At 43.2% G+C, this 13,796-nt stretch overlaps 1 protein-coding gene across 1 annotated transcript in view; it reads right to left on the bottom strand.

Moving 5' to 3' along the window:
• The window catches only part of F5 (coagulation factor V), a 158,797-nt gene that overhangs the window by 123,884 nt on the left and 21,117 nt on the right, over positions 1–13,796 (bottom strand). The window contains exon 3 of the mRNA XM_075335550.1: positions 577–699. Coding sequence (XP_075191665.1) covers positions 577–699 — 123 coding nt within the window. The remainder of the gene's footprint in view (positions 1–576; positions 700–13,796) is intronic.

Genomic DNA, 13,796 nt, shown 5'->3' with positions numbered 1-13,796 from the left:
AATCCTCTTCCTCTCTAAAGGGGCAATTTGCATATTTAATGTGATGGTCAATTGTGGCTGACAGTCAAAAAATGTTGAAAAAGCGAGCGTTTAGAAATGTACAAAAACTCACTAAAAAGACACTTCATGAAAACATTTATTGATGTTTCCTGAAGTGTATTTTGCTGGAAAAACTGGATGGGTCCGTCGACCTGAAAAATCCTAATATTTAGTGATCAGTATGAACTTTATACAATGCAAAGAGTAAATGATAGCAGAGAAGGTACCTATATATCTAGGTATCTAGAAAATGTAATAAAAGGGGATCCGCATTCCCACCACCCTGTGGATGCTATATACACTATTTTGTGACAACTTTGTATTATGGCTATACAAGCACTCTGCAGAATGGTTGTTAGGGCAGACGAGCACGGCAAGTGATCAGGGGCTCGGTCTGTGAGTGACAAGATAATACTGTTTATATAAATAAAGGATGGACATTATATAACTTGGTCTCATGTAACATGTTAATATCATTTCATTTCACCTTTATATTTATTCTATTATGAATGGTTGAGTGAAATTCATTTTTATTACCTTCTGATAGCTTTCCATATGAAATTCCTTGTGGATGAATGGTAAGAGGCTTACTAGCCATATTCTTAAAATGGACTTTTAAAGTATCTCCTACTTCTGCACGTAACGTTGGTCCAAGGATACCTGAAGAAGAATAAATGAAACCATTCTGTAACTAATAACACCTTACACATGGAATGCTGGAATATAATAAACAGCTGCCTCATTTCCTTTATGTGATTTCCAAAAGCAGCAAAGCTGTGAATATGAACAGCAAAGTCCAGCATTTTCAAGGTTGTGGTACAATACAATCTTTAATACTGTTGGAAAATCTGAAATATCTACAACCTACACCCATGTTGGTAAGCAGCTTCCCAGCTTCTGATGTAGCAGTATGTGGAAGAATGGAAAAACATATGAAATAACTGTTAAAGGGGACCTGTCATTTATTAAAAAATCAAGTTAATTACCTTGTAAAAATCCATGAGTTGCCCTGATTCTGCTGCTCTTTTCCATTTTGCTCTGTGTCGCTCCATTGGAAAGTTATTTACATTTATTGTTTTGGAGCACAATATGTGAAATGTCTGTTTCTAGTTCAACTTGGAATTTCTTTAGAGACTTCGCTAGGGTTGTGTGCTTTCACCTCTTCCTCCCTGATGTTGCCAATTACAGATAGCCAGCATCAGGAGTGAGGAGTAAAAGCACAGGCCTCCCAGAGAAAACTCTGAAGAAATGTCCAGTTGGTCTGCAAGCAAAAATTTCACATAATGTGCTCCATGCAAACCAAATGTGAATATCTCTCCAATGGAGTGACACAGCGCAAAATGAAAAGGTGCAGCAAAATCAGAGGAGATCAGGGATTTTTTCAAGGTATTTCAATTTTTAGGAACAAGTGACAGGTCTTCTTTAAATGGGTCATCCAGGATCCCTACTGTTCATTTTCTCTACCGCTTTTATCTAAAAATATATAGCCAATCACAAGCCACATCAGTGACATTCAGGCACTGCCATAGAGGACAGTGTTTGCTGTGATCATCAGTCAGTATATGGACAATGATTCTTGCGGGAGGTCAGCAGAAACCGGTGAGGACAACAACAGCAATGGCACTGGAGTGCTGCGGCAATAAAGAAATAAGTAATTTTTTTTATATTTAACCTATTCCTTTGCTTTTATATTTACAGTGGGTATGGAAAGTATTCAGACCCCTTTAAATTTTTCACTCTTTGTTTCATAGCAGCCATTTGGTAGATTAAAAAAGTTCATTTTTTTCTCATTAATGTATACTCTGCACCCCATCTTGACAGAAAAAAAACAGAAATTTAGACATTTTTGAAAATTTATTAAAGAAGAAAAACTGCTCAGTTTGGTTTCATGGCCAGGTCTAGGAAGAGTTCTGGTGGTCCCAAACTTCTTCCCCTTAAGGATTATGGAGGCCGCTGTGCTCTTAAGTACTGCAGATATTATTTTGTAACCTTGGCCAGATCTGTGCCTTGCCACAATTCTGTCTCTCAGCTCCTTGGGCAGTTCCTTTGACCTCATGATTCTCATTTGGTCTGACATGCACTGTGAGCGTGAGGTCTTATATAGACAGGTGTGTGCCTTTTCAAATCAAGTCCTTTCAGCTTAATTAAACATAGCTGGACTCCAATGAAGGAGTAGAACCATCTCAAGGAGGATCATAAGAAATGGACAGCATGTGACTTAAATATGAGTGTCTGAACAAAGAGTCTGAATACTTATGACCATGTGATATTTCTGTTTTTCTTGTTTAATAAATTTTCAAAATTTCTACATTTCTGTTTTTTTCCTGACAAGATGGGGTGTAGAGTCTACAATAATGAGAAAAAAAAGAACTTTTTTGAATTTACCAAATGGCTGCAATGAAACAAAGAATGAAAAATTTAAAGGGGTCTGAATACTTTTCGTACCCAATGTACATTTACATGATATCATGTGTCGAAAATTCACAGTCCAAGTGCAGACCTCAATGTCTGAGCCAGACATGGATCTCATAACCCAAACTCAGCAGTTCCATAGGCATTTATGAGCCTGTTGTGATTAATTCAGCAGACCCTGAGCCTATCAGGACACCATTGTATGTACTCCGTCTGTGAACTTCGGATGTGTAAAAGCAGTCATCAGGCTGTCATATATGCATTTCTGCTTATTGTGATTAGGTACTAATACAAAAGAAAGCAATGCTGTTATGCAGAGTACATTATGGAATTGGCATTTATGTAATTGCTTCAGGTGTTTTTCCAATTTTAGAAAAGTGGCCCTCAAACAATCAAATAGTAGTGATAAAACAAATACAGATAGTACTCACCTTGCCAGGATTGTGCTACCATCTCCGTGGTTTGGTTGCAGCGGTGATATCATATCAAAAAAGCACATTACCGCTGCTGCCAATCACTGAGCTAAGCAGCTCTGCCATTGTATAAGTCACAAACCAGTGATTGACTGCAGCAATGACCTGCACTGTCGACATCACATAACTGACGCAGCTAGACCACAGAGGTGGGTAAGGCTGCTTTCACACCTCCGTTTTTTCCTGTGCGGCACAATCCGTCGCTTTGCAGAAAAAACGCAACCGTTTTTTTTTTTGCCGCCGGTTGCGGGTTTTTTGCATAGACTTTCATTAGTGCCGGATTGTGCCGCATGGGTTTGCGTCCGGTCCGGTTTTTGCCACATGCGGCAGATTTAGCCAATGCGGCGGCCGGATGGAACGCTGCCTGGCACATTTTTTTGTCCCGCAAAAAAAACTGCATTGCGCTGTATCCGGCGCGATTTGCAATGCATGCCTATGGACGCCGCATGCGGCGTCCTGCGGCAAACACAGCATCCGGCCATTGCATGCGGTTTTTTCCACTGCGCATGCTCAGTAGCGTGCCGCAAGCGGCAAAAAACGGATGGGCCGCATGTAAAAAACGTATGCAAAGGATGCGGTATTGTCACCGTATCCGTTGCATATGTGTCGCCCTGGGCAAGCCAGGGGACACAGGTCACACACCACCACACCCTACATCCCAGTTAGGAACACCAAAGCTAAACAAAAATCCTTGTTGCCTTCCTCCAGAGGCTGATGATTCACACCAGGGGGTGGGCCAGGTGGTTGCCTCCGCCCACCGAGGAGATCACAGCTCTGGAGGCGGGAGAAACCAGGCAGTTAGAGCTCAGGGAGAGCTTGAGTAAACAGCGAAGTGAAAGTAGAAGCGGAGTAAAGTGGTAAAGGAGGAAAGCAAGAGTGGTGACAGAACAGAAAGAGTGTGCAAAAGCCTGAAGTAGTCCAGCTGAGTGCAGGACAGGTCAGCAAGGTCAGCAACGGCGGTGACTGTCTGGAGGGGGACCGTTTGGAAGTTCCTGGAAGGACCCCGTAGGCTGTGTGCCCGGCGGTCTGGAGCAGTGTTCCGAAGGACAGTCAGCACCAGGGCAGGGGCCTCTCGGATCCCGGAAAGGCTTGGAGTCGCCAGAATTTGCCAAATCCGTCAGTGAAGGGGACGCAGATCCCCCAACAACCAAGTCCCGATTGAAGGCAACAGCCCAGCCAGTGTAGGAGAGACACCGCCACCGCCAAGGCACCAGTTTCTCAGGGCCAGCGCCTGCGGGCAAAGAGTAGAGCTCCTCCGGTCCAGCTTGAAGCCGGGGAGCGGGTTACCGGTGGGGACCCATCGCAACCAACAAGTACACAAAGGTGCTAGGAAGAGGGACATCACCATCACCTACTGGGAGAGCAATTGCAGCCGTCCGTGGGACCGTCTTACCAGCCGTTTGGTTCACCGTAAAAACTGTGTCAACGTCTCAGGCTGAGTGAGTACCACAGTGCCGCAAGGCACAGCGCTGCCCCCCCGCGTCCCTGCGCCCACCAGGCCCTGCACCTCCCAAGCCGTCACCGGGCCCCGGGATCACCAACCCCTACCCACGGAGGGGCAACACAACACCTGGCTGCTCCCTATCACCATCCCCGGGATCCCCGTATTGAGCAGCGGTGGTGAAATCACCACAACCGTGGGTGGCATCACGGACAATAAACAATCCCCACACCCAACTACCCCCTTTCACTCACGGGCGAGGAGTGCCGCTCGAGAAACCCCCGGGATCCGGCCCATCGCTCGAGCCACCACTGAGCAGCAGCCGCCGGACCCGAGCAGAAGGGGTGAGCGTAGTGTACTGACACCCTCCTCCCCGCCCGCGACACATAGGTTTTAGAGCCGGATTGTCCGGCTCTGCTAAAACCGGAGGTGTGAAAGCAGCCTTAGGTGGGTACTATGTGTTTTGTTGTTTTCTAACTAGTATCTGATTGTTTGAGGATCACTTTTCTATAAAGGTCTTAAGAGTCTGTTCACATCTGAGTCATGCCTGCAGTGATGGAACTCATGATGATGGACTTTGATGGAGGCAGAATAAATACACTTTCCTGTAACATTTGCCTCATTTGATCAGGACAATTATACACATATCTGACCTGAAGAGAATACTCCAGCTGTCCAAACATCTAACCATAAGCCTTTCTTTCAATATTACGACTCCCACATAACACGTAAAAGGCCTAATTACAGGATGTCTTTTATCACTAGGATCTCAGGCCTTTGCTGGGGGGTAAATACAGCAGCAGGGGGGCAGAACAGGAATGATCCCAGGATTTGAGCGCCAGGAAATGCAATTTTAAGAAGATTATATGCTGCCTTCAAATAACAGAAAACAAGCTTCATCAAAGGAACATGAAAGTCCCCATATGAAAAGAGTTGTAATAGCTTCCCCACAGTTCATAGAGAAAAGCACATCATGAACAGGTCACCAGAGATATATACAGTGTCAACATTAAAATCTAATTGTGTTGGTGCTACCAAGACAGCTCTGACCTATCAAGGCTGGGACTTTGAGGTTGTCCTGTGGTATCTGGCATCAGGATATTCGTAGCAGATCCTGCAAGTTGTGGAAAAGGAGTTGTCCACTACTCAAACAACCCCTTCTCAACTGACAATTTTCCCCTTATAATATAATAAAAGCCTATAGTCACTACTGCTGCCAGCGTCGTTCCAGAGCCGTGTGTGCCTGGTCTCCCAGGGCTCACGTGACGTTATTATGCCATGTCAGCCTTGCAGCCAACCAGTTCACTCTCACTTCCTTTAGATGTTAATGACATTTGGAGGACGTCAGAGAGCAACAATAGCTCTCATTCATTCCAGGCGTCATTTTCATCCAAAAGAAGTGAGAGTGAAGTGACCGCGTTTTGACTGCTGGGCTCATGTGGCATAATAACATCACATGAGCCCTAGGAGACCAGATACACACGTTCCTGGAATGGCGCCAGTGCCAGACGTGAGTATATGCTCTTGTCATATTAGAGGAGTGAAAATAGCAATTGAGAATGGGCTGTCTAAGTAGTGGACAATTCCTTTAACAAATCGGACCTGTTTTTCAGAACAACCTAATGAACCTTCATTGGGTTTAACTCTGTGGACTTGGGACTTAAAGCATAACTGTCATCAGTAACATCTGCCATCTCAGTAATGGGGAAGTCTTAACTGAATACAGATTTTACCTCAGAATTGAGAATTTTGATAATGACTGATCAATTCTGGCAGAAAAAGAAGCAGATTTCTCTGCTAAGATATATTACAGAGCTGCTTATTTTCATGTGTACTATTGATTTCTGAAATAAAAATGAAAATGATGGTTACGCTTTAATGTCAACATCTTCAAATGTTCAGGTTTTTAAATTATTCCTGAACATTATTATTTTTTCGGTGACAGGTACAATAATTTGCTGGGAAACTGTTGACATAAGGGAGAGAACTTACCAGCAATAGTATTTAGTAGGTGGTACATGTCAAAGTAACATTCACATGAAAGCAAGAACCCAACGTGTCCCTGTAGAACCTTGCCCAGTGGATCACAGTACTTCCAGCGGCGTGTCTTCTTCCAACTTCTTGGTAGTGTAAGATTGTGTCCAGTGCCCTACCGCCGCCCCACCCGAAGATGTCACGTTCCACATGCATATGTTTGGTGTAATCTTTTTAAATGTGTATTTTATTGTGCAAAATCGCTGATTGCCACTCGGTGTCACCGGCCCTGGTCCCTTGGTGATAGGGGAGAGTCGGAAGTTGAGGAAAAGTGGCAGGATGGTGTGGGTTAACAGATGTAGGCCAGTCCCCAGCTAAAGAGAATATAGGGGGGAGAGCTTCCTGGTTCAGGGGAGTTAGGGAAGAATTTCAGAGTAAGAAGGCTGAGAGACAGATGTAGCGGAGTGGAGTTATGGGGTGTGGAGGAGAAAGGCTAAGAAGGTATGAGAGAAATAGTCAAGGAGACTGAAGTAGGTAGTAACCCCTCAGTTACAGAATGTAAGCCAGAAGGGGAAAGAGGAGAGCGCCTTTTCCTAGGCTAACCACTGGGACGGATGGTGTCACTGGCACAGCGGGAACAAAGGCTGTCATAGTCCTCCCACTTTTACAGAGCCGGACCGTGGGACTAACCAAAGCCTCAGGTGTTTGGAACAGAAAAAGATGGATAAAGCGCCCATCCTTCTCCTCCTTGGTGGCCATAGCGACAGAGCTGGGTTTTGAGAAGAGAGTCACACCTGTGGAAAATCATGGTGTGAAACATGATGTTATTAACTGGAAACTGTGTTTTAAGGAAGCATACAGTAAAGTTGTTACAGTTTTAACCAGTGGTGGACTCGTCCCTGATAGTGCTGCGTGTGATCTGTAGTGTGAACGGGATCCAGAAAAGCCGGATGAAACTCAAGATGTGCAGCTTCAAGCAGGTACCTCACTTACTCCCGAAACCACTCCGCACCCCGTGTCTGTAGCGTGCCGGGGTGGGCTGAGGTTGGTAGCCCTAGGCCACGACTACCGTCCCTGGTTACATTACAGTAGGAACATTGGTATAACTAGAGTTGGTACAGCGGATGAAGTTGTACCTGAGCCTTGCAAAAGCCTGACACTATTAAAGACCCATGATGAATGGGGGTCCTGTTGAAGATTTTACATTAGGGCCCATAAGCTTTAAGTTAGGCCACTAAATGAGAAATAGTTTACAATAATCTACAAGTGTTATGCACAATTATATGGCTATGCTAGCAGACACTTTTGACTTTTAGGATTGCTACTTCCAATAGGTAGCACTAGAGTTTGTCTCCTTCCTCCCTGAAGAGACAATTTGAATATATTGCAGAGGAGCATTGTAGCTAAAAGACTCCTCACCCCTGACAGCCAGATTGGTTTGTCAGTCTCAGCAAGGAGAAAAATTCTCCCCTTAGACCCCACTTTAACTTCTCATACAGCCAGATTAGATCTCATACTTTGCACTGATGAGGGACAATCATCCCGAAAAAGCAGTGTCTGCAAATTGAGGTTCTGATCTGGCATAAATCCTAGATCATATGAAAAGGCTTGTTAAAGAGCCACTTTTGACAAGAGTTTGTCTGCTTCCTCCCTGAAGAGACCTTCTGAGCCCTGGCATGCATCAAAACAATAGCTTTCCATCACATTCGGGGTATCTGTGTACTCAGGAGAAATTGCACATCAAATTACAGTATATGTTCCATTTTCTCCCGTTACCCTTGTGAAAATTAAAATTTTGGGCGCTAAAGCAACATGTTTGCCGGAAAAATGTTATTTTATATTTTCATTGCTATAAAGTTCTGTGAAGCTCCTGCAGGTTTAAGGTGCTCACCACACATCTAGATAAATTCCTTGAGGGGTGAAGTTTCCAAAATGAAGTGACTTGTGGGGGGTTTCCACAGTTTAGGCACATCAGGGGCTCTGCAAATACAACATGGTGTCCACTATCGATTCCAGACAATTTTGCACACCAAAAGTCAAATAATGCTCATTCCCTTCTGAGCCCTGCCATGCACCCCCAAACAGTAGTCTTCTACCACATATGGGGTATTGTCACACTCTGTAGAAATTACACATCAAAATTGTATGGTCCATTTTCTCCTGCAAAATATGAGGCTATTGCAACATTTTTGTGGGAAAAAGTGAAATGTTATTTTTTCCTTCCACATTGCTTTAGTTCCTGTGATGCACATAAGGGGTTAATAACCTTCTTAAAGGTGGTTTTCAGCAGTTTTAAGGGTGGAGTTTTTTTAAAATAGTGTCACTTTTAAGTATTTTCTGCATATAGGCCTCTCAAAGTCACTTCAAATGTGATGTGATCCCTAAAAACTTGGTTTGATAAATGTTAGAAAAATGAGCAATTGCTCATAAATGTTAGCCTTTCTAACTTCCTAACAAAAAAAATATTTCAAAAAGGTACTGATGTAAACTAGACATGTGGCATATGTTATTTATTAACTATTTTGTGTGGTATAACACTATCTGACATACGGGCTTAAAAATTGAAATTTTGAAAATTTCAAAATTTTTGGTAAATTTTCAATATTTTAAAAAGTAAACACAAATAATATTGACCAAAATTTATCACTCACAGAAGTATAGCATGTCATGAAAAAACAGACTCAGAATCACTGGAATCTGTTGAAGCGTTCCAGAGTCATTAACCCATAACATGATACTGGTCAAATTTGACAATTGGAGCTTGGTCATTAATTCACATCCTTAATTGGAAGGGTTTAAGAATTACAACTATTTAACATGTAGCTTCCTCTTTTTCAAGGGACCAAAGGTAATTGGACAATTATCTCAAAATCTTTTTAATGGGCTATTCACTAATTAACACATCATCAGTTAAGCACGTAAAAGGTCTGGAGCTGATTTCAAGTGTGGCAATTGCATTTAGAAGCTTTTGCTGTGAACACAACATTCGGTCAAAGGAGCTCTCAATGGAAGTAAAACAGATCATCATTAGGCTAAAAAAAAAAGAAGAAATCCATCAGAGAGAGAGCAGATATGTTAGGAGTGGCCAAAACAATAGTTTGGTACATATTGCAAAAAAAGAGCACAGTGGTGAGTTGGGAAGGCTTTAAGGACCACGGAAGATAACGGTGGTGGATAATTACAGAATCTTTTCCATGGTGAAGAAAAACCCCTTCACAACATCCACCCAAGTGAAGAGAATTTTCTAAAAATATGGGTATTTCAGTGTCTAAGGCGGGCTTTGCACACTACGACATCACAAGCTGATACTGCGATGCTATGCGCGATAGTCCCCGCCCCCGTCGCAGCTGCGATATCATGGTGATAGCTGCCGTAGCGAACATTATCGCTACGGCAGCTTCACATGCACTCACCTGCCCTGCGACGTCGCTCTGGCCAGCGAACCGCCTTCTTATTAAGGGGGCGGGTCGTGCGGCATCATAGCGACGTCACACGGCAGGCGGCCAATAGAAGCGGAGGGGCGGAGATGAGTGGGACGTAAACATCCCGCCCACCTCCTTCCTTTCGCATAGCCGGCGTGAGCCGCAGGACGCAGGTAGGAGATGTTCCTCGCTCCTGCGGCTTCACACACAGTGATGTGTGCTGCCACAGGAACGAGGAACAACATCGTAACATCGGTATTTCCCAATTAATGGAAATGCCGGACCCTACACCGATGATACGATAACAACGCTTTTGCGCTCGTTAATCGTATAAAAAAAGATTTACACACTACGATATCGACTGTGACGCCGGATGTGCATCACTTTCGACTTGACCCCACCGACATCGCAGCTGCGATGTCGTAGTGTGCAAAGTGCCCCTAAGTCTACCATAAAGAGAATACATCATGAGAGTAAATTTCACAACAAGGTACAAACCATTAATGAGTCTTAAAAATAGAAAGGCCAGAATAGACTTTACCAAAAAAATCTAAAGAAGCAAAACCAGTTCTGGAAAATAATTCTTTGGACAGATGGAACTAAGATTGACCTGCACTACAGGCCTGCAAAACATACCTCCCGCAGGTCATATGCGGCTCATCAGAGGATATGCTGCGGCCATGGACAGGAGATGCTACTCACCTCTTCCAATACTCAAATGTATTCATGTTTTTCAGATGCAAATACATTTGAATACTTGAGTGCCGAGACTGGCAACAATTTCAGCCCAAGCTTCGACCTGCATGATGATGTCATCACGTTGCTGCCTGCGCCACAGAGGCAGAAGACCCAGTAAGTGCTCCATATAGGAGCTGAAGATTAAATGTGTAATATCTTTAGATGGGAGAAGGATTGGGGTTACTGCCAAGGCACACACATTATTGGAGGGGATTGTGGACAGGGTCATAGAATAGTGAGGAGCATTGGGTGGGGGATATTATTGAAAGGGACAGTTTGAGGGGATGTAATGGAGAAGGGCAATGTGGGCGAGGATATTATGGAGAGTGGCACTGTGGGGGGAATATTATGGAGAGGTGCAATGTTTGAGGGGATTTTATGGAGAGGGGCTGTGTGAAGGGAATATTATGGAGAGGAGCAGTGTGGGGGATAGTATACAGAGGGGTAGTGTGGTAGGAATATTCTGGAGAAGGGCAGTGTTGGGGATATTATGAAGAGGGACAGTGTTGGGGGGATATTAAGGAGAGAGGCAGTGTGAGGGGAAGGATATTTTGTGCAGGAAGTACACTGAGTGGCAATTATTTATTCAGCGGTGCAGCATGTGAGATGTTTTTTATTTATGGGCAGTATAATGATGATACTTTTATTGTTGTGGGCACCATTTTGGGATGTGCTTCAGAGGACTGAGAAGAGGGAAGTCTGAAGAGACGAGCTCTAGACATGAAAACTCATCATGGCTACTGTACTATACGGCGACAAAAGGGGATAGTAACAAATTCAATAAGAGAACATGTCACCTACAGTATAAGCTGTACATGTACATGTCTATTTGTGATACTGGCTACATCTAACCAGCACTTTGGTTCCTGTATGGTCAGCAGTCTGAGAATGGCTGGTAACAAAATCTCCCAGCATCACATTACCATTGTTAAGGACATAATGAGAATTGAAGCTTCAAGTGAAGCAATTGTATATGGAGCTGACCTGACATTGCAATTAATCGCTGCACTATGCTCGGTGCTATATACATGTAGGGATTTTGGTTCTGAAGCTGTGTTCATGCTCTGATGGTGGTATTGGTGCTGCATTCTGTTATGATTCAGGGACCGAGGAGAATCAAAAAATGCGTAAACCCAAAAATTTAACCAGAATACCTGGAACCTTAACGGACTGCAGACCTAATCCTGACATACAACTAGAAGTAGCCGTGGGACGAGCCTACGATGACCTAGTTGTCTCAACACAGCCGGAGAACTAAATATTCTTACAGATAGAAATATAAGAAAAAATAATCTGCCTCGGAGCAATCCCTAAAGATATAGATAGCCCCCCACATATAAAGACTACGGTGATATAGGAAAACACAATAGAAAGCTAGAAAACAGATTCAGCAAAGATGAGGCCCAAAACTATCTTTATGGGAAAGGATAGGAAAGAGCACTGTCTGCAGCCGTAAAAACCCTAAACAATCTCAGCATGCCTGACATGGAAAAACCCTGAGACCACATGGCCTCTCCCCCACTATATCAGTACTCTGATGTTACTGAGATCCAAAAACACTAATATAGATAGGGGACTGAATTTAATACCAAGCATGAAAAAACACAATACATTGCAGTATCATGGAACTAAATATACAGACACTCCCAGCAGGGAATGATCCAATTCCACCAAGAACTCCACACAGGCAAAATAGGAATCAAACAATAGTATCAAAACAGAAAAAACAACAAGAAAGTGGAAACAATAAGCAAAGGTACAAAGACCAACTTATCTTGACTGAGTTCTAGTAGAGAGCAAGGCTGGTTTCAGAATGTCCTTAACACACAAGAAATCAATTGAGCACCGGCAACTAACAGGAGAAAAATACTTAGTGATATAGTCCCAATCTGAAAGGCCTGATTGACAGTCCGCCACAGGTGTGTGGCTCTCATTCCACGAGTCAACTGCACCACCAGCTCTGACCACAAGAGGGAGCCCCAATCTGGAAAATGTATTCACAACAGCTTTCATTTATTGATGATGGTTCTGTCTCTGCATTCATGTATCGACAGTAGCCCTGTAATTGCATTCATGTACTGACAGTGCTCCTGGCATTGCATTCATGTACTCACAGTGCTTATGGCGCTGCATTCATGTACTGTTGGTGGTTATGGCTTTGCATTTACGTACTGATGGTGGTTCTTGCACTGCATCCATGTGTTGATAGTGGTTCTGAAGCTGCATTCATGTACTGATGGTGATTCTGACATTGCATTCATCCAATGACAGTGGTTCTGGCACTGCATTTATGTACTGATGCTGATTCTCGTGCTGCATTCACATACTGATGATGATTCTAGCTCTGTATTCATGTACTAACAGTGGTTCTGATGCTGCATTTGTTTACTAATAGTGGTTATGGTGATTCATTCATGTACTGATGGTGAGTTTCTGTTCCAAAATCTCCATTTAAATTAGCGTGTGTTCACATCGATTTTATGAAAGCAGAAACTGAGCAGAAAGTTTCTAAATTCTCCTCAAATACTTAAAACTTGGTTCTGGTGATGTATTAATGTCCTGATGGTGGTTCTGAAGATGTATTCATGTAAGTATCCCTTTAAAAAAAATTTCAGCCTTGGGATTGGTTCAGTATGACAATGTGGCTCTGGGCTCAAACAATATTGTGAACTTCTGCTGTAACAGAAAAATGGGAAGAAGAAAGTATGGAGAAGTCTTGGAATACCTCATGATCCAAAGCACACCCCATCCTCTGTAAAACATGGTGGAGGCAGTGTAATGGCATGGGCATGCATGACTTCCAACACACTGAGTCACTAGTGTTTAATGATGATGTGACTGAAGACAGCCGGATGAATTATGAAGTGTACAGCACTATACTTTGTGCTCAGATTCAACCAATTGCAGCAAGGTTGATTGGACGGTGTTCCACAGTGCAGTTGGACAACGACCTAAAAGATACTACAAAAGTAACCCAGAGGTTTTTTAAGACAAAGAAATGGAAAATTCTGTAATGACCGAGTCAATCACCAGATCTAAACCCCATTAAGCATGCATTTCACATGCTTAAAATAAAACTTAAGGCAGAAAGACCCATAAACAAGCAACAACTGAAGTCAGCTACAGTAAAGGACTTGCAAAGAATCACAAAGGTGGAAACTCAGAATTTGGTGATGTCCATGACTTCTGGACTTCAGGCAGTTAGAGCCTGCAAAGGATTCTCTACAATGTATTAAAAATGAAAATTTATGGTAAAGATTAGTCAAATTACTATTAAAACCCTGAAATCAGGATGCA

The sequence above is a fragment of the Anomaloglossus baeobatrachus genome, chromosome 2 (genome assembly GCF_048569485.1).
Source record: "Anomaloglossus baeobatrachus isolate aAnoBae1 chromosome 2, aAnoBae1.hap1, whole genome shotgun sequence".
Taxonomy (NCBI): Eukaryota; Metazoa; Chordata; class Amphibia; order Anura; family Aromobatidae; genus Anomaloglossus; species Anomaloglossus baeobatrachus.
Note: the sequence above shows the minus strand (reverse complement) of the source record. Positions and strands in the feature narration are given on the sequence as shown.